This window comes from Tachyglossus aculeatus, chromosome 5 (assembly GCF_015852505.1).
Source record: "Tachyglossus aculeatus isolate mTacAcu1 chromosome 5, mTacAcu1.pri, whole genome shotgun sequence".
NCBI lineage: Eukaryota > Metazoa > Chordata > Mammalia > Monotremata > Tachyglossidae > Tachyglossus > Tachyglossus aculeatus.
The window spans coordinates 101,054,803-101,079,014 of NC_052070.1; the positions used below are offsets into that span (position 1 = coordinate 101,054,803).

The window sequence follows — 24,212 nt, forward strand, 5'->3', positions numbered from 1 at the left end:
CACGACACCCACCGCCCGGCTGTGCCTGGGGCCCGGCAGCAGAGCCCCACTTTCGGGGCTCTTCAGGAGTTGGGCTTGGGTCCGTTATTCTCCCAGGCCCTTCTGGAGGGGAGGGTCTGGATCTGGGTTTCTCCCAGAACCTTCAGGCGGTGGGCCTGGGTCTGGGTTTCGCCCAGGCCCTTTGGGAAGGGGGCCCAGGTTTGGGGTTCTCCCCCGGATCTGCGGTTCTAAGGGCAGGGCAGGGCAGGGCAGGGCAGGGCGGTGGGAAGCGAGGATGGATGGAGGCCGGAGGCCGGGCGCCGGGCCCCAGGCTGGACTCACCTGCCGCCAGAGTTGTGGCCCCGTCGCCTCGGTAACGGCCACGAGCGGGAGGGCCCGGAAGTCCCGCCTTCGCCCTGCTCGTCGCCGGCGCGCAGGGCCGGAGCCCGGAACCGCGGAGCCGGGAGGGCGGCCGCCCGACTAACGACCGATGACCCGGCCGGCCCCCCGGCCCCCCGCTGCCATGGACTTCTTCACCCGCTTGACGAACCAGACCCAGGGCAGGGACCGGCTCTTCAGGTGAGCGCCGGGGGCCGGTCCCAAAGATCACTCCGGCCACCAGCCTGGGGGGCCCCCACTGCCCACCCGGGACAGCACCCCGCACACCACCCTGCTCACCCCCACTACCCACCCCACAGGCCCCTCCTACTGACTGACCCCCACTGCCCCTCCGGGACACCACCCCGCAGACCTCCTACTGCCCCCTCCACTACCCACCCCGCAGACCCCACCCCGACCCCCATTGCCCACCCGAGTGATCATCCCACAGACCACCCTACCGGCCCCCCCTGCCCACCCCGCAGATGCCCCTTTCCGACCCCCCATTGCCCACCCGGGTGATCATCCCACAGGACCGCCCCCCTCCGGCCCCCACTGCTCCTCCGGGACACCACCCCGCAGACCACCCTACTGCCTCCCCGTTACCCACCCCGCAGACCACCCCCTTCTGACTCCTATTGCCCACCCGGGTGATCGTCCCACAGACCACCCTACTGGCCCCCCTTCTGATCCCCGTTGCCCACTCGGGTGATCATCCCACAGACCACCCTCCTGGCCTCCACTACCCACCCCACTGATCCCCTCCCTACTGACCCCCATTGCCCACCCGGGCGATCACCCCACAGACCTCCATACTGTCCCCACTGCCCATACGGGCAGCCACCCTGCAGATCCCCCCTCCTGGCCCCCACTATCCACCCGGTGATCACCCCACAGACCACCATAATAACAATAATAATGACAATAATAATAATGGCATTTATTAGGCGCTTACTATGTGCAAAGCCCTGTTCTAAGCGTTGGGGAGGTTACAAGGTGATCAGGTTGTCCCACGGGGGGCTCAGTCTCAGTCCCCATTTTACAGATGAGGTAACTGAGGCACAGAGAAGTTAAGTGACTTGCCCAGAGTCGCACAGCTGACAATTGGCAGAGCCGGGATTTGAACCCATGACTCCAAAGCCAGTGCTCTTTCTACTGTGCCACGGTTCCCCCACTGCCAACTCCGTGACCACCCTGTAGACCAGCCCCTTACTGGCCCCCACTGTCGACCCAGGTGACCACCCCACAGACCACCCCTATTGACCCCCACCGTCCACTCGGGTGACCACCCCTACAGATCCCCCAACTGTCCCCCAGTGCCCATATGGGCGACCACTCACACAAACCCCCTCCCACTGCCCACCCAGGCTACCACCCCTACAGAACTTCCAACTGTTCCCCACTGCCCATCCAGGCTATCATCCACACAAGCTCCCTCCCACTGTCCCCCAGGGTGACACCTCCCAGAGACCCCCCTCCACTGGCCCAGAGTGATCACCCCAACAGCCATCCCCATGACCCGGCCCGACCCGGCCCCCCACTGCTTGACCGGGTGACCACCCCCAAAGATCTCCACACCCTCCCAAGTGACCACACACACTCCCGCTCCCACAATGCTTGCCCCAGCTACCACCCCCACAAGCCCCACCCCCCACTGCCTGGTCAGGTGACCACCCTGTGCCCCAGCTTCTGCCCCAGACCAGGGGCATCCACTCCTCCCTACTGACCTCCATGCCCCGGCCTCTGCCCCTGACCAGGGGCACCCACTGCCCACCCAGGGCCCAAGAGCTGGGACTCTGTGCACATCCTGGGAGCAGAGCTCAACTACTTTCCTTTCCCATTGGCCCCATCTCCCATGGCCTTTTTCATCCATTTTCTGATCTGGTGGGAAACAGGCCCCCTCAATCAACTGTATTTATTGAGCACTTACTGTGTACAAGGCAACATACTAAGCGCTTGGGAGAGTACAATATAACAGAATTGGTAGACATATTCTCTGCCCACAGTGAGCCTACAGCCTGTGGAAGAAGGTTAAGCCAGCAACCCTCCCCCCAACACCTCATCGCGCAGTCTCTTGGAGAAGCGTTTTAATCAGTGGTACTTCTGGAGCACTTACTGTGTGCAGAGCACTGTACTAAGCACTTGGGAAGGAATTAGTGGATGCATTCCCTGATCACCAAGACCTTACTTTCTACAGGGGGAAACAGGCAATAAAATAGATTAGAGATAGGGGACATAGTAGAGTTTGAAGATATTGGACAGGGCCTGGGCAGGACATGTGGCCAAAAGTTAAAGGGGTGGGGGGCACGAGAGACTCCGTGGATATTACCTTCCGTACATAGCACTTGAGTGTGAGTCCATATACTTTTTCTTAAAGCTGAAAATTTATGCAAATCTCCAAGAACATCCAACCTCAAAGAATGGGCAGGCAGCGGGGAGGCAGGTTAAATAAAGGATGCCTTTATTAAGGTACCTTCGTTAAACCCTTTCAAACCCTTCCTTTGAAAAGTTAAGCTGAAGCCTTGACTTATTGTCATTGTTGATTAGACCATGGTCCTTCTCCTAAAAGCCTGCTCAGCCCCAGGGCTCTTGATCAAAATCCAGTTTCAGTAATTCCAATTTTGCTTGCCTAAATTCTCCTATTCTGACTTCCACTGTCTACTTTTCCACTTTTTCTTTTCAGGTGGGTGCCATTACTCTGTGCCTGAGACTTAATTCCTACCCCTTTCTGCCCGACTTTATCTTCATCTGTGGGGTGTAAATGGAGCCTTTTAGATTGCTGGGGTATAATGGAGCCTTTTAGATTGCTGTGAGCGTGCATTCAGAAGGGCCTGACCTTTTATGACCTTTCCAGCTTCCGAGATAAATGTGTGGCAATAAATAACTGGAGCAGAAGCAGTTTTCCCCACGAGGATGAGGGGCTTAGAACTGAAACACCATTTGAACTTCAGTTCATTTTCTGTGTGGTTTTTCCCTGGCCACGCCCTCTTCTGTGGCCAGCTGTCTGTACCAACAGATTATTGGTTTTGGCGCCGTTGTTTCTGAATCTTTGGCCATCACCTTTGTGCTGCTTTTCCATCCCGTGTTGTGTTGGATGCATGGAGTTTTCAGAGTGGGAGCTGCCTCTTATGTATTACCCAGTTCTGCTCCTCCTGTACGGAAAGCTTCTCTGGGCTTTTTGCTTCCAGCTGGACACCACCTCTCTCCTCTCGACGTTCCCCCTTCCCGTCACCTGTGAATGGAGTTTTTGTTTGACTCATGAATCATTTTCCTCATTTTTCCATTCCAGAGCTACTCAGTACACATGCATGTTGCTTAGATATGTATTAGAGCCTAAGGATGGCAAGGAGGAGGTGGTCAAGAAACTCAAGAAACTGGAATCTAGTGTGAGCACTGGCCGTAAATGTAAGTACCCCTCTTCCTGAGGGACAGTGCCTCCTACTCAGAACCCTTCTCCTATACAGGGACCCAGGCATTTTCCAAGAGATTCCCAATCTTTAACCGAACAGTCCTTCATTAGCGATTCTTGTTCATATTTTTGTCCTCATTTTGCAGAAGAGGAAACGGAAACAAGCGAGAGGTTTCATGAGTACCCCAATGTTCACCACAACAGCACGCCTACTTTATGATACTGTGCTGTGCATTGCAGTTGTGCCAAAACAGGGTATCGTTCCTTACGAGCTTGGATGGGCTTCAGTATCAGGCAAGACCCAACTCCTCTCTTGTTTGTGGGTCCGTGCTGAGGGCTTGGCAAGAATGGCAGTTGTTGCAAGCTGGGTCCTGGGGTCCAAGGGCAGGGCCCACTGGTCTGTTGCCATTTGTTACTCTTGGCAGGGCGGGCGTGCCCAACACCACGGTCACCCCCGCTGCCCGGGTGGGCAGTGGCAGTGATGAAAATAGGAGGGGGAGTTGTAGCTGCAGGTGGGAATTAAGATTATGAGCCCCATGTGGGACAGAGAATTTGTCCGCCCTGATTATCTTATATTATCCCAGTGCCTACTAAGGTCCAGTGCCTGGTACATAGCAAGTGCTTAACAAATAAAAAAAATAGTTAAATACCATAGTTATGATTATGATTGTTATTATTAGGGGTCATTTGTTGGCCCCAACAAGGCTTCCCCTGTTGTCTCCGACCCCCATTTCTTCCCATCATCATCTTCTGTTGCTGGTGAATGCTAGTGGGGAGGCCTTTTTAAACTACTTGCATGGCTGGCTTGGTGCTCAATCCAGAAAATGTTTAATCCTGTTGAATTCAGTTGAATTATAAGCAATGATGGGACAGTCTCGGTTTGGCTCAGCTTGTCGTGTGAGGATCTCGGTTGAAACACTGCAACAGAGACGTGTCTGATCACAGGGGAGCACAGTTAGCATTAGAAAGCACATCCCCAGCTTGCAGGAAAAGGGGATGCTTGAAATTGGGGTGGGCCCCCCCACCTTCCAGAATATAATCTAAGTAGGTAGCCTTGGAAACATGGTCGTTTCCATCCTGCCCATTTCTCCGACCCCTTCCCCAGCCCGAGATCTTATTGGAGCAGTCTCGGGTTGGAATTCGGTGTGTGGAAGGCCTGGACGTATCTTCCAAGGCAGAAATTCCCCATTTCAGCAAGATCTTGGGTTGGAATCTGGTATGTGGAGAGCCAGAACATAAAACTAGTCTCTCTCTTCCCACCCTCCAAATTTTCCCCTCCCCCTGACCCTCCTCCCGTATCCATCGTTCCCCTGATTAAAGTCCGAGTTGACCTTGTGGTGGCTGGGGGTGGGGGTAGGGAGGGGTGTTCTCCCCGGATTTGGTGGCCCAGCACGCCCATTACAGGATCGGTGAGGAGCCGCATTCACTCTGGTGGGTCCCTCCCGCAGGGTTTCGACTGGGCAATGTGATCCATGCCATCCAAGCCACCCAGCAGAGCGTCCAAGTGGCCGACCCAGTGCCCCGGGTCTGTCTGACCGCCGCCAACCTGAACCGTGTTGCCTACTTGGTCTGCGATATGGTCCTCTGGGCCAGAAGCGTCGGACTCGTCCCCAGTGTCGACAAGGAGAAGTGGCGGGGGTGGGCCGCCCGCTACTACTACTATTCTCTCCTGCTGAACCTGATCAGGGATGCCTATGAGATCTCCCTGCAGATGGAGGAGATTTCTCAGGACAAGGCCAGGAGGGAGGAATCTGGGCCACAGAGCCACATGGAGCCGAGCGTGGCGGACGAGGAGACCGAATGGCTCCAGTCTTTGCTCCTCCTCCTGTTCCGGGCTCTGAAAAGGCACCCCGCCTTACTGCTTGACACCATGAAGAATCTCTGTGACATCCTGAACCCCCTGGACCAACTGAATATCTACAAGTCCAATCCTGGGGTTATTGGCCTGGGGGGTCTTGTCTCCTCCTTGGTGGGCATCCTTACGGTGGCAAATCCCCAGCTGAGGCTGAAGTCCAAGTGAGCTGGTGTCGGGATTGGGGGCTGGTATCCTAAGAGGGATGGGATGTCCTGTTCCCACCAGCGTGCCTGCAGGACCAGCTCCCAAGGGTGAGGAAGAGGCTGAGATGGATTTTGAACGTTCAAGGGTCGGCCCAGACCCTGAGAGAACTTCCTGGATCTCCCCTCTGGAGGAGCATGTCGTCTTCTGCAGATCCTAATTCTTCTGTTTTGACTTAATCCCCATCAGAGCTCTGTTTCTCCAAACCGCTGTTTCTAACCTGGATGAGAGATGGGGGAAGGATGGAGGAAGGGAACGTTTTGCAGTTACACTGGTCCTAGGGACTGTTTATCTGGTTGGGGCGAGTTACAACTAGATTTTTGGGGGGATGGGAGTGGGGCAGATCTTTAAAAGTCCCCCTTCTGGTTTTTCCTTTGTGGGGGGGGGGCTTTGCCCTCCTGCTGTGACTGTGGGTGGCAATAGAACCCTCACGGTACTTTCCACTCCCTCCCCTCCTGCCCTTATGTTATCAGACATCCCTGCTTTTTCAAGTAGATAGTCTTTGACTCACAGCTTGGGTGGAGATTGTAGTTCTACAGAGCGTGACAGTGGACTCGGCTTCTGACCACACTCTTTGCCCCTCTGTTGCCAAGAAGCAGCTTGGCTTAGTGGAAAGAATATGAACCTGGGAGTCAGAGGACCTGGGTTCTAATCCCTGCTCTGCCAAATACCTGCTGTGTGACCTTGGGCTAGTCACTTCATTTCTCTGTGCCTGTTACCTCATCTGTGAAATGGGAATTCAATACCTGACTCCTCTCCTATTTAGATTGTGAGCCCTCTGTGGGACAGGGACTATGTCTGACCTGATTGCCTTGTAACTTTCCCAACACCTAGAACAGTGCTCAGCATATAGTAAATGCTTAACAAATACCACTATTATTAAGACATTCAAGCTGGGAATCAGGGCTTTCCTCCAAGGATGAAATTTCTCTTCCTTTTTCTTTTTATAGATCACAGACAGAAAGTCTTTGAAGCTAGTGACTGAGCCTTAGAGAATCACCTCCTGTGCCTTGTTAAGTCTGATATTTGGTCTGCAAAAAGAATCACCTACTGTGGAAATGATTAGGTCATCTAAGTTCTCACAGAGTCAGGGATCACACTACCTCTCTCTTTTCTACAGCCATTTATGTCCGGTGTTGAGTTGTCTTCCAAAAAGGCTAGTCCTGCCCTATTAAGGGGAGATCAGAGGGGAAGGTGAGCTGGAAGATGCATCCTGGGAGGGGTGGAAGATGGATCCCGGGGCTGGTGAGAGGCTCCCCTCTGAATTAGCCTGAGCCTGGGAGTGAAAAGCAGAAAAGAGACATTGGGGCTGCTTGGCCAATGACTGCTCACCTGCTGTTCTGAGCCAAGACATGGATTTAGGAAGTAAACTCTGGCTTCTGGGGGGCTTTTGAAGGAAATGGAAAAATCAAAATGAAAACAATGGCATTTTTTTTAAAAAAATGTATATATTTTTAGCTCTAGGTTGCAATATGGAGTACTTCTGGCTAATAAATTGCTGGACCAATTGAATCGGTGTGTCTGAGTCAGTTAGAGGAATTCTCCCCATTTATCTCAATCTCTCAGAGTTTTCATTTCAGCCAATCAAACATTTCAGCTTGCAGTTTAATGGAGGAGAAAAACATGATCAATACAGTGAAAGCCAGAGGAAGAACACAGATAAAGCAGGAAGTGGTACCCACACATGAGGATGAGGTAGCTGAATAAATAACATGAATGCACAAATAAATATCGGTAAATACTTACCCGTGTACCCGAGTGCTGAGGAGAGGATTTAAGTACATGAAGGGGCTAAGTGCAACTGATTACCAAACCCTAGGTACAGTGCTCTGAACACTGTAAGCACTCAAAACATACCACTGTTTGATTGATGGTGAATTAATTGGGAAAGGCTTCCTAGAGATGGTAGGGTTTTAGGAGGACTTTAAAGATGGGGAGAGCTGGGGTCTGGTGGATCTTTGGGGAAGGAGCACCAGGCTGGGGCACCAGCATGTGGAGAAGTGTCAAAAGTGCGGTACGGTTAGGTGAGCTTGTGAAGACCCAAGAGTGAGAGCTGAGGAATAGTGGAAGAAGACAACCCTTGTGAAAATTGTTCCTGACTGAATTCCCCCCAATTCTCCCCACTTTGCTCAGAAAAGAGAAGGCTCTCGATGAACAAATACATCCCATAGATTAACTAGCGATGGGGCAATCCATTCTTGGGAGGCTCTAGAAATGGAAAAATTCCCAGTTTATATGCAGCAGAGAACTAGCTAACGACTGGTCTGCCCTTCAACCTACAGACTGGAGGAGTGACTCAGCTCCTTCTGTCTCTCCTCTAGAGGGGGGATCTTTTTTGGGGCCTTTCACCTCTGATCTCTGACCTACATTGGACCTTGTGAGCCATTAGGAGAAGAGGGACCAGCCCAGTAGAGCTTTTAGGTTTTATGGGAATTGAAGAAACACCTTCCCCAAAGACCCAGGCCTACCCTGTACCCCGTGAACCTGGGACAGGCTGGGAGGGGACTTGGAGAGAGGTGGGAGGAGATGGGTGAGGAAAGAACATTTTCTGAAACTACTTCCATCCCTTCACTAGCTGAGTAGGCAGGAATTTGCCAGGGCCACTACTTGTGTAACCACATGTGTGGCTGTTGTGCGTGTTTGGATCCAAAACTGGGTGGGCAAGGGCACCCTACTCATCAGCTTTCTCTACCCCCCTCTGCCTTGGTGCTTCCCACTGGGTTTCATCTTGAACCTAGACCGCAGCCTGTGACAAACCCCAGGGGCATGTTAATCCTAGAAGCCACATGGCCTAGTGGATAGAGCACGGGCCTGGAAGCCAGAAGGATCTGGGTTCTAATCCTGCCTCTGCCATATCTGCTGTGTGACCTTGGGGAAGTTACTTTACTTCTCTGTGCCTCAGTTACCTCATCTGAAAAATGGGGATTGAGACTGTGAGCTCTACGTACGACAGGGACTGTGTCTAATGTGATTAACTTGTGTCCTCCCCAGTGCTTAGTACAGTGCCTGGCACATAGTAAGTGCTTAATAAATACCATCCAGAAAAATACCATTAAAAAAAAACTCATCTCTGGGACCTGAGAAGTTTAATGATCTCCCTCTAGCCCCCAACTAATCCTTCCACTCTGGCAACATTACAATATTCCTGCTCTTCAGATCTGGGCCTGCCCCCTATACTATACTGCTGCTTAATGGAATTTGGGTGGTTGTGACAATACTGAAAGACATGTAAAATGCTGTAAGAGACACAAATCTACAAGGAACAATTTTCTTTTTGCCCCCTCCACCATAACAGCTCGCCCTATGCCCTGGTCTGTGTGGAAGGGCTTGGAGATGTAGCAACGAAAGCCATGCTCTCCGCCCACACATTCTACCCCTTCCCCATCCCTCCCCTCCAGGAACACGAGACAAATTGCCACATTTCTCCCAGGAGCAAGGAAAGTCCATTTATTTCATTCCTCTGCTTCACACTTTGGGGGAGGAGTGTTTATGTACAAGCTGAAAAGTTCTTGTCTTCCCACCCTCCCTGGGGCAGGGAGCTGGGCTTTGGCCAATCCTCCTGCCCCAGGAGGAGCTTCAGGCCGGGCCGTAATAATAACAATTTGTAATTATGGTATTTGTTAAATGCTTACTATGTGCCAAGCACTGTTCTAAGCACTGGAGCACTGTTCTAAGCACTGGACCCTGGGCCACGGGCTCTATTCAGGGGGCTCTTGACAGTCTGGACCCTCCTGCAGAGTCTTGGTTGGGACAATCTATCCGGCATGCGGGGACAAGAAGATCCAGTTAATGGCTCCACTGAGTACCATGCTGCTGTCCTATATTCTTGGCTAGGCCTTTGGCCTGTTGTCAGCACCAGCTCAGCATTGAGCTGAATGCCTGCTGAGTGTGGGACACTTGAGGAACATGCAATAGCAGGAAAGGACCTTTTCCTCATCCTGGAGCCATTTGCCACTTTCCCGGTCCTGGATCAGTTTACAGTCTAACATTCATTCATTCATTCATTCAATCGTATTTATTGAGCACTTACTGTATGCAGAGCACTGTACTAAGCGCTTGGGAAGTACAAGTTGGCAACATATAGAGACGGTCCCTACCCAACAGGGGCTCATAGTCTAGAAACATGTGAACTGGTGAACTGCCACTCACTAAGTGACTTGACTGAAGGCTATAGGATGTGGGAGGGAGCTGAGCTCAGAACCTAGAATAGAATCAGTGAATGAATAAATCAATGATATTTATTATTAATAATAATAATAATAATAATAATAATAATGGCATTTGTTAAGTGCTTACATGTGCCAGGCACTGTACTAAGCACTGGGGTGGATAGAAGGTAATCAGGTTGGACACAGTCCCTGTCCCACATGGGTCTCACAATCTTGATTCCCATTTTACAGATGAGGTAACAGGCTCAGAGAAGTTAAGTGACTTGCCCAAGGTCACATAGACACGTGGCAGAGCCGGGATTTGAACCCACATCCTCTGACTCACAGGCCCATGCTCTTTCTTCTATTGAATGCTTTATTGAGTACTTACTGTGCGTAGAGAGAGCACTGGACTAATCACTTGGGTTAATACAATACCACAGAATTAACAGACATGTTCCCTACCCATTACCAATTTACCATCTCTTCTGCTGCTGCTTGCCCCAGTGAAGGCCCAGGTATTTCAGGTTGGTGGAGACACTGTGGGAAACTCCAACTCTGGAGATCCTTAATCAATCAATCAATCAAGTGTAGAGAGCACTGAACTAAGCACTTAGGGGAGTATAATAGAACAGAGTTGGTAGACACATTCCCTGCCCACAATGAGCTTACAGCCTAGACGGGGGAGATGGACATTAATACAAATAAATAAATTACAGATATGTATTTAGAGCAAGGGCTCGGGAGTCAGAGGTTGTGGGTTCTAATCCCGGCTCCATCACTTGTCAGCTGTGTGACTTTGGGCAAGTCACTTAATTTCTCTGTGCCTCAGTTACCTCATCTGTAAAATGGGGATTGAGACTGTAAACCCCACGTGGGACAACCTGATTACCTCGTATCTACCCCAGTGCTTAGAATAGTGCTTGGCACATAGTAAGTGCTTAACAAATGCCATTATTATTATTATTATTATTTTATGTGCTTGAGGCTGAGGGAGGGGTGAATAAAGGGTACAAATCCAAATGCAAGGGTGACACAAAAAGGAGTGGGAGAAGATACCCTTAAGTAAGATATTCTTAAGGAAAGAAGAATTTCAGGACCAGGGGGATTCTGAGGTCCCTTCCAACTTCAGAATTCTGTGATTCCCTGAATCATCTCCCCCGACCCCTTACCCCTTTATTCCTGGGAGGCAAAATGAACCACCAACCGTGCCATCCAATCAGCCAGGCCAAAGCCTGACTGCCCCCAAAGGGACCCTGCTCAGATTGCCATGGGAACCAGCTGCCAAACCTCTCCCATCCTTTCTCCCCTCCCTGGGCAGGAAGGTGGAGTCTAGCTAGCAGGATCACACTGGACACTGTTGCCCTCGCCCAGAACTCCTAGAGAGCTCACGGCCTGAGGCGAAGCTCTCCGCCCTGGGAAGCCTGTAGGAGCTTGGCCGTCTGGGGACTGGGCAGCTGGTATTTAGAACTGTCTCGGCCACCCGCAGCTGGGGTAACCCCTGGGTCTCCTCTCTTGCCGTTTCCAAGCGTTTGAGGGGTGTCAGGGAGGGAGGAGGCTGTTCCTGGGATCTTCGGCTGGGCAGAGAGAGGGGAGTGTTTGAGAGGGTGAGTTAAAGGGTGCTAGATTACAAAAGATGAATCTTCCAATGATTCGGGCATGGCCCAGGTCCCATTTAGACCTGTACCAGTTTCTTTTTTTGGCTGGCCGAGGGAGAGGGGGTTGGGGCGGGGGGCTTTGAACTTTGCCCTCGTAATGGAAGAGGGATCCAGGGCTGGACGAAGGCTTACCTCCAAGAGGCCTTCCCAGACTAAGCCCCCCTTTTCCTCAGCTCCCCCTCCCTTCTGTGTCACTTAAACTCTCTCCCTTTGCTCTTCCCCCCACTACCCACCCCACACTTATGTACATATGTATATATCTATAATTCTATTTATTTATATGGATGCCTGTTTACTTGTTTTGCTGCATATATATAATTCTATTTATTTATATTGATGCCTGTTTACTTGTTTTGATGTCTGTCTTCCCCCTTCTAGACTGTGAGCCTGCTGTGGGCAGAGATTGTCTCTCTTTATTACTGAATTGTACTTTCCAAGCCCTTAGTACAGTGCTCTGCATATAGAAAGCGCTCAATAAATATGATTGAATGAATTACACTCATTCATTCAATCGTATTTATTGAGTGCCTACTGTGTGCAGAACACTGTACTAAGCGCTGTGGTGCCCCTTCCCATCCTCGCTCCCTCATTCCTTAGTCTTCTAGAGCCAGACCCTGAGATCATCACCCGAGTGGATCTCCCCGCACTCTTTCTTTCGTTTCAACTCCTTTTGGGCACCCGGGAGACATTGAGTTGGGGGAAAGCCCCAGACTTCCCCACAGGGTGAGGCGCGGCTAGACAAGGAGGGTGCTGGCTACCGTCCCAAGTCCTGAGGTCCTGGGGCCACCATCCAGCCAGCACCAAGGCAAGAGCCCTCACCATGGACCCCAAAGAAAGGAAGGGGGATACTGAGCCTCAGCCAGGCTCATCTGACGGGATCGGGGACTTCTGTGTTGCAGGCTGACGTGCTGGGATGGCGGCCAACAAGAATCTGCCCGCGACAGATGGAAACAGTCCAGTGAGTATGATGCGTGTCTGCAAGAACAGGGAGAGGAAAGGTGGCAGGAGAGATTTAGACTAAGGGGAGAAATCCCCGGAAAATCTATGGATCTCTAGCCTTGGTTGAGTTGTTCACCTTTTCCTTACCTCACATATTCCCTCTCGGCAATGCTGAAAGGACTAAGGAATGATTTTGGTAAAGGGTCAAGGGTGGGAGGATGGCAGAGTGGTGGGAGAGTTCTCCTTGAGGAAGGTGAAGAGGTGGCCTAGAGGATAGAGCGTGGGCCCAGAAGTGTGAAGACCCTGGGTTCTAATCCTGGCTCTGCCACTCGTCCAAGGTGTGGTCCTGGGCAGTCACTTAATTTATCTGTGCCTCAGTTACCTCATCTGTAAGACTGTGGGACATGGCCTTTGTCCAACCTGATTAGCTTGAATCTATCCCAGCACTTAGTACAGTGTCTGGCACATAGTGAGCACTTAACAAATACTAGGCTGTAGTAGCAGTAGTAGTAGTAGTAAGTGCTTAACAAATATCATCAAAACAATAGGAACTAGTGGATGATTACTATTAACATTGTGATTCCCCCTCAATGCTCACACTAGCACACTAGAGTATAGTTTACATTTCTACAGCCCTTTTCTAGTATAATCCCAATGGGATTGCTTTAGAACAGCAGTGCTAATAATCATAAAAATTGTAGTATTTGTTAAACATTGACTGTGTGTCAAGCACTGTGTTAAGCATTGGGTTAGATACAAGATAATCAGGTCTGACCCTGTCTCCGTCCCTCGTGAGGCTCCCAGTCTCAGAGGGAGGGAGACTAGGTATTTATGCCCCATTTTACAGATGAGGAGACTAAGGCTCAGAGAAGTAAAGTGACTGACAAGTGCTGAGAATACACTTTCACCTTATTTTAATTAATTAATTAATTAATTAGGGTATTTGTTAAGTGCTTACTGTGCACCAAGTGCTGTTGTAGTGCTGGAGTAGATATAAGGTTACAAAGTTGAACACAGTCCCTGTTTAGGTAGGAGGGAATAGGATTTAATCCCCATTTTATAGATGAGGAAACTGAGGCACAAAGAGGTTAAGTGACTTGCCCCAGGTCACCCTGCAGACAAGTGGTAGAGCCAATATTAGAACCCAGGCCCTCTGGCTCCCAGGCCTGTGCTCTTTCCACTGAGGCACACTGCTTGTGGACAGGAAATAAGTCTGTTTATTGTTATAGTGCTCTCTCCCAAGGGCTTAGTACAGTGCTTTGAACAAAGTGCTAAATAAATATGATTGAATAAATGAAAGAATGAATGATCCTCAAGGGACAAAAGACAAACCAAAAAGCCATACCAGGAGACAATGACCTGTCAACTCCTGGAGTTGATGGTCCAGGAGGGGAAGGAAGGAGCCCACAATGATGATGTTCTGCTCCCAACTGTATCCACAGAGTGCTCTGACAATTCCCTGCCATTCTGAAGTCTAGGATCCTGAATCTGGGTCCCCTGAGCCCTGTTTCTGAGCCCTGGGAGGGCTCCCATCTAGGGAAAAGCTCAGGTCAGGGTCCAGATGCCTGGGAGTAAGAAGGACCTGCGTTCTAAACCTGGATCCGCCACGTGTCTGCTATGTGACCTTGGTCAAGTCACTTCTCTGGACCCAGTTAGATCTGTCAAATAGGGAATTAAGAGTGTGAGCCCCATGTGGGACAGGGACCGTGTCCAACCTAATTAACTAGTATTTACTTCAGCGCTTAGAACAGTACTTTGCACATAGCACTTAACAAGTACCATTATCATTATTATAATTACCTGGCACATATGGGTTCATATGTGTGTACACACATGAACACTAGAGCTGAATTGTTCCACTGCTCACTCTCCCTAGTAGGTGGGGCTCACATGGTGTAACCAGGAGGTGGTGGTTGGCCTGTGTTTTCTGGTTAGACGCAGTTGAATTTATTATCTTTCAAGACACTGAAACAAGGCACTCCATTTTGGGAGCCCACAAAGCTATGGAGTGAGTGTCCCCAGGGCCCAAAGCACTGTCCTAGGCACTGGAGTGCTTAATAACCATGAGGCTCCAGAAATCCCTGATTGAGGGCCTCCAACAGACTGGGGAACCCAGGTGTCCCCTCTCTGGGTGGAGGGAGAAGTCGGAGGAGACCCCAACTTCCCTAGACTTGTCATTTGGGAAGCGGGGAAGGAGTCGAGGAGGAGACAGGGATCAGGCAGTCAATCTATGGCATTTGCTGAGAGCTTACTGTGTGCAGAGTTCTGTGCTAAGCTCTTGGGAGAGGATAATGAATAGGTTAGACACGATCCTTGCCCTCAAGGTAAAGTGGGAGAAGGTCTGTGGGGTGTGGGATAACCAACCTCCATCTTAACTTCCCTTGGGAAGCCAGGGTCCACCCCAACCTCTCTGGAAAATGGAGGTGGGGATGGACCAACAGTTTATCGCCATCATCATCGATGGTATTTATTGACCCCTTAGTCTGTGCAGAGTACTGTCCTAAGCCCTTGGGAGAGTACATTATAACAGAATTGGTAGACACATTCCTACCAGGTGCAAATACTACAGTTCCTGGGTCCCTCAAGAGCCAATGACCTCTCACCACGCCCGGGACCCTCAGCCTATGCCAAACAGGAGAGGTGGGCAGCCCAGTTGGCATCTCTCAAATTTCTTCAGGCCCGGGGCTGCTCCTAACTCTTTCTCTCTTGGCCGGGAGCAGAACAACGTGCTCCAGAGGGTCTTCCAGCTGCCCGTGGTGAGTGGTACCTGCGAGTGTTTCCAGAAGACCTACACCAGCACCAAAGAGGCTCACCCCCTGGTGGCATCGGTGTGCAATGCCTATGAGAAAGGCATGCAGGGTGCCAGCAACCTGGCCGCATGGGGCATGGAGCCTGTAGTGCGCAAGCTGGAGCCTCAGTGTAAGTCTGGGGACCAATGTGGGGGTTGGCTCGTGGCTGTCTGTCTCGTTCGTGCCCCCAACCTCCATGGAGCTTTAGCCCTGGGTGGGTGGAACCAAAGGGAATCCTGAGGCTCTGTCCTCCGGAGGAGTAGTTGAGCCACAGGCAGGGAAGTCCCTGCCATGGCTCACCCACAAGAATAACAAGAGCCCAAGACTGAGGCAAACTGGGTGCAGAGGTCAGAAGCCAGCTTCCATCCTCTGACCCCCAACTCCACAGGAACACCTGCCAACTGACAGTTTGTTGTTTTTAAGGTATTTGTTAAGTGCTTACTGTGTGCCAGGCACTGTGCTAATTGCTAGGGTAGATAAAGACTAATCAGGTTGGACACAGTCCATGCCCCACATGGGGCCCACAGTCTTAATCCCCATTTTACCGATGAAGTAACTGAGGCACCCAAAAGTGAAGTGACTTGCCCAAGGTCACACAGCAGACAAGTGGCAGAGCTGCAATTAGAACCCAGGATTTTCTGAGCAGGCTGGCGTTCTGCCCACTAGGCCTCGCTGCAGTTCTGGGGCCTCTGGAGTGGAGGTCAAGGAAAATTTACATCAACGTTTACCTTATACCCACCCCAGGTTGCTTGAGGGTCAGGGCTATGGGGAGCAATTTGGAATGGCAGGTGATGACCCTTAAAAATACAGAGCACTCCCTAGAGGACTGCCTCTTTTCCAAATACCAAGATACCAGGGGACAGGCCAGCTAAAGCCTGGTAGATGGCCACCCTAGAGAGAGTGTCCTGGGCCCCAAGGAGCTCTTCCAAAGACTGACAGAGCTGGTTGGTGCAATACCCAGAAAACTCCAGTGCCTGGGTCCCTCAAGAGCCAGTGGCCCCTTCTCTCAGCACCCTCGGGGGACACAACCTAGGCCAAACAGGAGAGGTGGGCAGCCAAGTTGGCATCTCTCAGGTTTCTCCAGGCCCGGGGCTGCTCCTAACTCTTTCTCTCTTGGCTGGGAGCAGGACAGTGTGCTCCAGAGGATCAGGCTCAGAAAGCACTGGATCCAGAAGCTTAGTTCAGTGGCAAGGGGAGGAAGAACTAAGTGGAATTCCCCTGCTCCCATCCCTCCCCCCGTCTCAGCCCCTCTGCCCCACCCAGAAGAGTGAGAAACAGTATGGCCTAATTGAAAGAGCACAAGTCTGGAAGTCAGAGGACCTGGGTTCTACTCCTGGCTCCACTATTTGTCTGCTGTGTGAATTTGGGCAGGTCACTTCCCTTCTCTGTGCCTCAGTTCCTCATCTACTGTAAACTCATTGTGGGCAGGGAACTTGTCTGTTTATTGTTATATTGTACTCTCCCAAGCGCTTAGTACAGCAGTCTGCACACAGTGTGTGCTCAGCAAATACAACTAACTGATCTGTAAAATGGGGATTAAGATTATGAGCCCCCCGTGGGATAGGGACTGTGCCCAACCTTGTGTCTACCCCAGCACTTAATACAGTGTCTGGCACCTAGTAAGCATTTAACAAGTACCATTTAAAAAAAACACCCAAAAAACGGCCACTCCACACCCCAGTGACTCTTTCTTATCCCCACCACGGCTCTAGACCAGATAGTACCAAGTGAAGGAGCAGGATGTCTCTTGATTGGGTCACCCTGGGCCAGGGGGGGCTTCTCAAGTACAGACCCCAGAGGCTCAGGGGAGTTCTAAGGCCACCCATGACCCAGAATATTCTTTGACTCTGGGCTCCCAATGCCCAGCTTCCAGCTATTGATCCTCCCAGCCAGAGGACCCAGGGGTGGCTGAGTGGATTGAAGCAATGAAGCAGATAAAGTACAGGCTTTGGGAGCCTGAGGGCCTGGGTTCTAATCCCAGCTCCACCACATGCCTGTTTGTGACCTTGGGCAAGTCACTTCGCTTCTCTGTACCTAAATTTCCTCACCTCCAAAGTGGGGATGCAATATCTGTTTTCCCCCTTAGACTGTTAGCTCCATTTTTTTTTAATTGTGGAGTTTGTTAAATACTTACTATGTGCCAGGTACTGTTCTAAGCACTGGGGTAGATACAAACTAATCAATTTGGACACAGTCCATGTCCCACATGGAACTCACAATTTTAATCCCCATTTTACAAGTGGTGGTAACTGAGGCACAGAGAAGTCAAGTGATTTGCCCAAGGACACCCAGCAGGCAAGTGGCAGAGCCGGGCTTAGAACCCAGGTCCTTCTGACTCTTAGGCTCGGGCTCAATCCACTAAGCCACCCTGCTTCTCTCTCTATGTGGTATTGGGACTGGATCTGTCTTGATTATCTTGTATCTACACCAGCTCTGCAGAGGAAGACAATGGTAAACTACTTCTGTATTTTTACCATGAAAGCTCAATGGATATGCATGGCAGAATGAGGCAAAAGTAGGACGGTCTAGAGAAAGTGGGTCCAGGGAGTCACTATGAATTGGAAACGATTCAACAGCAATTGACTGACCCACCCCAGCTCTTAGAACACTACTTGATATGAGGCAAGAACTTAACAAGTACAGTTAAAAAAAGAACCTCCTGGGACCTGGATATTGGACACTCAATGCCACCTTGGTGCTTCAGTCACAGCAGCCAATGAGCTGGCGTGCCGGGGACTGGACCACCTGGAAGAAAAGATCCCAGCTCTCCAGTACCCTCCGGACAAGGTAAGCTCCTCCCCTTCCTCCCACCTGTCCCCTCGGCCAATCGGACCCCTCCGTTCCCTCGCCCCTTTGGACCCGTTGGGTGCCCAAAGGCCTCTCCCTGCTCCGTGAAACTGGGACTCAGCAGCAGAGAGGTCCTGAACCCTAAAAGGGGATTCTCTCTCTGGCCGCCTACCTCCCTGCCCACCTGCTCTGCTTCCAGCTGGCCTCAGAGCTGAAGGACACCATCTCCACCCACCTCCGCAGTGCCAGGAACAGCATCAGTGTGCCCCTGGCCAGCACGTCAGACAAAGTCCTGGGCGCCGCCCTCACTGGGTGCGAGCTCGCCTGGGGCGCGGCCCGGGACACGGCAGAGTTCGCCTCCAACACCCGCGTTGGCCGGCTGGCGTCCTGTGGTGTGGACCTGGCCCTGGACAACATCGAGAAGCTGGTGGACCTGGTCATGCCTCCCGAGGACAAGCCAGGTACTTTCCCACCTGCCATCCCGGAGCCGAAGGGCCAATGCCAGGCGCAGGGTGGGGGGCAAGTGGGTTCTGGCACTGGGGCTTCCCGGGTCATGGAATCACTGGGCTACTCTGGGATTGAGAGTGGGTTTGCATAGGCATGTCATCTAGATTTACTCTGCTTCCAAGTGCTCACTTAGCTCTCTCCCTCCTAATTGGCTTTGCTTCTCTCCCTCTACACCTCAGCTTACATGCTTGGCTCCTCTCAAGCCAACTCACTCGTTGGGCCTCGCTCTCCTCTCTGACACTGTCAACCTCTTTTTTTTTTTTTTTTTTGGAATGGTCCTTGTTAAGCACTTACTATATGGCAAGCACTATACTGAGCTGGGGGTTAGATACAAAATAATCAGGTTGGACATACTGTCCTATATGGGACTCCCAGTATAAGCTTCATCTTCAAGGCTCTTCTAAAATGGCATCTCCTCCAAGGCCTTCCCTGGTAAAATCTCTCATCACCGTATCCCTACTGCCATTTCAGCACCACTACAGCACCTATTCATTCATTCATTCAATCGTATTTATTGAGTGCTTACTGTGTGCAGAGCACTGTACTAAGCGCTTGGGAAGCACGAGTTGGCAACAACCTATGTGGGAGTATGCTAGGATACTCATACCCTAAGCACGGGGCGCCCGCCCCCAGTAACAATCATGTAGCATGAGAAGCGGCATGGCTTAGTGGAGAGAGCATGGGCCTGGGAGTCAGAAGAACCTGAGTTCTAATCCCGGTTCTGCCACATGTCTGCTGTGCGACCTTGACAAGTCACTTAACTTCTCTGGGACTCAGCAACCTCATCTGTAAAATGGGGATTAAAAGTGTGAGCCCCATGTGGTACAGGGACTCTGTCCAACCTGATTAATCAATATCTACCCCAGAGCTTAGAACAGTGCTTGGCACATAGTAAGTGCTTAACAAGTACCATAATTATTACTCTCATTACCATATCTTTAAGCTTCATTGCTTTGTCTTTTCTGCGATTTATTTTAGTGTGTCACAGCTAGACTGTGTGCTCCTTCAAGGCAGGGATTGAGTCTACTAACTTTATTGTACTCTCCCAAGTGCTTAGTAAAGTGCTCAGCACAAAGTAAGTGCTCTCTATACACTACTGATTACCTATTGAGTGATGTCATTCTTCCCCGTGGATTTTCTCTCTGTTCTCCTGTCCATCTCCATGTCCAGCAACAGTGCTGGGGCACCCTGGTACCCCCAGCCCTCAGGCCCCCAGACCAAAACCCGGCTTAGTGCACAGGATTGGGACCCTGGCTGGCACCGTCTCCCAGCGCGCCTTCCGCACGACGGCCCGGACCCTTCGGCAAGGGCACGCATTGGCACTGTGGATCCCTGGGGTGGCCCCGCTGGTGAGTGCCTGCTCGCTCAACCTCAAGGGGAGGGGGCCTGGTGGGAGAGGCAGGCACCACCCCAGATGCCCAGGCTCCACTTCTGGGCACCCCAACCCAGGGCTGAAAGAGTGGCCAAAGCCCCGCTCTTGGCTTCTGTCTTTGCTGCTGGATGTCCAAGCAGCAGGGGCAGGAGGTGGGAGAATGGGGAGAGGAGTAAAGGGGGAGCCTTGCTATTCCTCTCTGCTGGTGGGCCCCACACTTTTGCCCTGCCCATGCCCTGTGTACCGCCCACTGAGGATCTGGTCCTTATCACCATGGGAACCCCCTGTCCACGCTGCCGGTCATTGAGACCCAGGTTGGCAGAATATCCTAGTAGCAGGCAGTTTGTGTTTAAGTTCCTGTTGGTGATCCACAGGCCTTAGGAGTGGTGGAGACCACTGGAACCTGCCATTTTCGATTCCTCAGGGTACCACAGCCTCCCTGGTGAAGCCCTGATGGGTCCCAAGGCTGTGGGAAGCTTTGGGGAGTTTTATGGCACATAACAGCTGGACTGTGGTGCCCAATCATTTGCCATCTCATGCTGAGCCTCTGGTTCCCTGGTTGCTTTCTTCCTGTTCTCCCTTAGTGGATGGGATACCTGCTTCTGTAGTTCTGCCCACCCTAGAGTCCTGGCTTTACACTGGTGCCCACTGGAAGGCCCCATGCTCACCCGTGCAGGGACCTGCTGACAGGTTTCCAGCTGGTGCCCTGGAAACCCAGGGACTCTGAGGGCTTTGAGGGTCTGAGACAGGGTCACCCTGGGCAGGTTTGCTCTGGAGCAGGGCTGGCCTGGGGTGAGCTGCCCTGGGCCAGGGTCCATCTTGAGGTAGGATCCATCCTGGGGTAGGGTCTACCTTGGGGCAGAGTTGTCCTGGGGCAGGGTCTGCCCTGGGGAAGTGTTGCCCTGGGACGTCCCCAGGCAGGGTCTGCCCTGGGTTGGTACCTGTGTGGTGTAGGGATGCCCAGGGCCACCAACCCATTCTGCTGTGGCCTGGCCTCTCTCAGAGCAACATGGCCCAGTGGGGCGCATCAACTGCTCTCCACGTGGTGACCGGGGGCCAAGGCCATTCCAAAGCCTGGCTGAAGAGCTGGGCCCAGGAGGGGGAAGAGGAGGAGGAGGAGGAGGACAACGAGGAGGAGGAGGAGGCAGAAGAAGAGGAGCCTGAAGTGAAGAAGGAAGAAGAAAGCAAACTAAATGAGGTGAGGAGTGGAGGGGTAGGTCGTCCCCACAGCTCTGCCTGCAGCCCTTGAGGGAGGCAGGATGATTCAGGAGGGTCTGGGGTCCGGAGTGGCTGGCAGAGTGACAGACCGGCCCCCGTGGGGTTTTCGCCCCAGCCGGCGTCTACTGCAGGCTCCAGGGGCCTCCTTGACAGCCTGGCCCACAGCCTACAGTCCGCCTACTTGACCACAGTGTCCGTCGTCACGTGGGTGCCCTACACCGCCTGGGACATTGCAGGGGGGCTGCTGCGCCTGACCCCTCGCCGGGCAGTCTCTGGGGCCAAGGAGCGGGCCAAGTCATTCTCGGATGCCCTGGTGGGGACCGTGGTGCACTATGTGCCGGTGAGTTTCTGCTGGGGCCACGGGGCCATGGGGAAGGGGAGGGCGAGGTGGGGAGGGGGTCCAGAGGCTGTTGGACAGCCGGCAGGGTCCCCGGCTAGCGTGGGATGGATGGCGGACGCCCCGACTTGGCTCTTTCTCCCAGGGATGCCAAGACTGAAGCTGGGGAATACTGGTCTGGTTTGGAGAGGCAGGCTTGGGGGACGAGAACCTGGTAGAGCCCGGGATGGGGCTGGGGCTCCCTGGGATGCTGGGAATCTAGCTAAAGGCATTGTGAATCTGGAGCTGAGTCCTCAATCATGTCTGTCAGTGGGGACGTGGTGGGTGGAGGGAAGGAAGGGACTCTGCTCAAGGGATCAGTTTCTTCCTGCTCACAGGGACCCAATTTCTCACATCGGGCACTGGGGAAGGGGATGCAGGAGCTAGGGACCTGGTTTTTTGCGGACACGCCCTCTCCTGCCCCTTGGCTCCTCCACCTTCCCACCCCCTCCAGTCACTCCTGGGTCCAATCTGGTTTTCTTGCATCGACCCCAGTGCTCAGTACAGTGGTTGGCACATAGTAAGTGCTTGCCAGGCACTATTATTATCATTATTATTATCGTCATCATGACTATCCTGCCCTATTTGTCCCAGAACTTTGTTCTCTGCTCCTCCATTTGGTTCACTGCTCTCCTCCAGCCCTGATCCTCTGCAAGTCCCTGCCCTTACCCTTCTCACTCCCTCCAGACCTTGCCAGCTGCTTTTTCGACAAGAAGCTATTTTGGCTTAGGGGCCTGGAGAGAGCAGCCAGGGGACTCTGACCTCACATTATTCTTTCCTTGGCTGGTAGGGTCGGATCCCCCATTCCATGCCAGAGGGCACCCTGCAGTGCCACCCTGGCAGTTCTTTCCAGGACTGGGGCTGTGCCTAGCCACAGGGGCAAGTTTGGGGAAAGAAAGTGCACAGAAGTACTCTCCGTCTTCACTTGACACAGCTCAGTGCAGAATTCCTCCCCTCCATAGAGGAGGTTGATTCACTAGGCCAGTGTTTACCCCCACCCGGGACTCAGCCAACCCAGCCTAGGGGTATGGCCAGCCCCGTATCCCACTGGGGATGAGCCAAGCTGAGGGTCCTGGGCCTTTTTGAGCTGGTGCTAAGAAAGATGCTGGGAGGCCCAGGGCACTGTTCTTGGCACTCTGCTCTGGTCCCCATTGGCATAGAACCCAAGTTTGTTGGCTTGGGAAAGGATTGCTGGCCAGTGAAAAGTGGAGAGGACCTGGCCTTGATTCTCTTCTCACCTCTATCCGCCCCCCCACCGCCCTGGGCAAGGCCCTGACAGGGTCATTCCCAAAGATGGGGTCTGGGTGGAGTCCTTCCCCTGGGGGAAACATGCTGGCAGGTGGACCTCAGCCACTCACCATCCTCACCCTCCGGGTCCTCAGCTCCCCAGATTATCCCTGATGGAGCCAGAGAGTGAGTTCATGGATGACCCACCCACTGCCGCTGAAGGGCTAGAGGAGAGCCAGCCAGCCCCCCAGCCAGAGTCCCCAAGCAAGTGGCAGCCCCGTGGAAACTGGCGGAGCCCCCGCAGCTCGGCAGCCCTCTCCTTCCTGGGCCTAGAGGACAAGCTCTTCACCCAACCCCGGTTGGCGGTGGCGGCAGCGGCAGAATCGCGGGTCCCTCTGTCCCGGAACCCCGGCTTCGAGCCGGAGACCCCCACCACCCGCAGGTCCATCTTCTCCTCTTACCGGGAGAAGCCCACCCGCCGGGTCAGTGATGGCTTTTTCCGACCCAGCACCATGGAGCCAATCTACAGCCGCAGCCATTACAGCTCGCTCTACAAGAAGAACTGAGCCGGTCCCAGGCCCACGGCGAAGCTCCCGGGGACCCGCCAGTCTGTGAGAGAGCCTGATAATAGCCCTGGGCCTGCTCTGGGCCCAACCAACCCATCGCTCAACCAGACACCCCCGCTCCGAGCCCTCCATAGGGGCCTACTCTGACAGAAACATCTGTTTTTGCCTCAGTGCGCATAAAATAACGTACAGTAACCTCACTATTACTCCTCCCAACCCTTCTGTACCGCTCCCAACCCTCATTCATTCATTCATTCAATCGTATTTATTGAGCGCTTACTGTGTACAGAGCACTGTACTAAGTGCTTGGGAAGTACAAGTTGGCAACATATAGAGATGGCCCCTGCCCAACAGCAGGCTCACAGTCTAGAAGGGGGAGACAGAGAACACAATAATAATAATGGCATTTATTAAGCGCTTACTATGTGCAAAGCACTGTTCTAAGCACTAGGGGGTTACAAGGTGATCAGGTTGTCCCACGGGGGGCTCACAGTCTTACTCCCCATTTTACAGGTGAGGTAACTGAGGCACAGAGAAGTTAAGTGACTTGCCCAAAGTCACACGGCTGACAATTGGCAGTGCTGGGATTTGAACCCATGACCTCTGACTCCAAAACCCGTGATCTTTCCACTGAGCCATGCTGCAAAACAAAACATATTAACAAAATAAAATAAATAGAATAAATATGTACAAATAAAATAGAGTAATAAATACGTACAAACGTATATACATATATACAGGTGCTGCGGGGAGGGGAAAGAGGTAAGGTGGGGGGGATGTGGGGGGAGAGGAAGGAAGGGGCT

At 52.4% G+C, this 24,212-nt stretch overlaps 1 protein-coding gene across 5 annotated transcripts; it reads left to right on the top strand.

Moving 5' to 3' along the window:
- The first annotated feature begins 433 nt into the window (after positions 1-433).
- LOC119928650 (peroxisomal membrane protein 11A-like) lies at positions 434-23,679 on the top strand. 5 transcript variants are annotated; one of them, XM_038747103.1, is made up of 9 exons: positions 474-558; positions 12,528-12,586; positions 15,288-15,486; positions 18,061-18,143; positions 18,343-18,604; positions 19,821-19,999; positions 21,026-21,220; positions 21,356-21,580; positions 22,999-23,679. In XM_038747103.1, the coding sequence occupies exons 2-9, from the start codon at positions 12,542-12,544 to the stop codon at positions 23,407-23,409; spliced, it is 1,599 nt and encodes a 532-aa protein (XP_038603031.1). In that variant the 5' UTR covers positions 474-558; positions 12,528-12,541; the 3' UTR covers positions 23,410-23,679. The 5 variants fall into 5 exon arrangements, with proteins under 5 accessions (XP_038603033.1, XP_038603035.1, XP_038603031.1 ...); XM_038747104.1 differs by lacking the exon at positions 474-558 and adding an exon at positions 3,685-3,762; XM_038747105.1 differs by lacking the exon at positions 15,288-15,486 and having other exon boundaries at positions 434-558.
- Positions 23,680-24,212: the final 533 nt, after the last annotated feature.

Coding starts and splice junctions, on each gene's coding strand:
- LOC119928650 (XM_038747103.1), top strand. CDS start 12,542: ATGGCGGCCAACAAGAATCTGCCCGCGACAGATGGAAACAGTCCA. Junction 18,144..18,342: donor TCCAGTACCCTCCGGACAAG/GTAAGCTCCTCC, acceptor CTCTGCTTCCAG/CTGGCCTCAGAGCTGAAGGA. Junction 18,605..19,820: donor GCCTCCCGAGGACAAGCCAG/GTACTTTCCCAC, acceptor CTCCATGTCCAG/CAACAGTGCTGGGGCACCCT.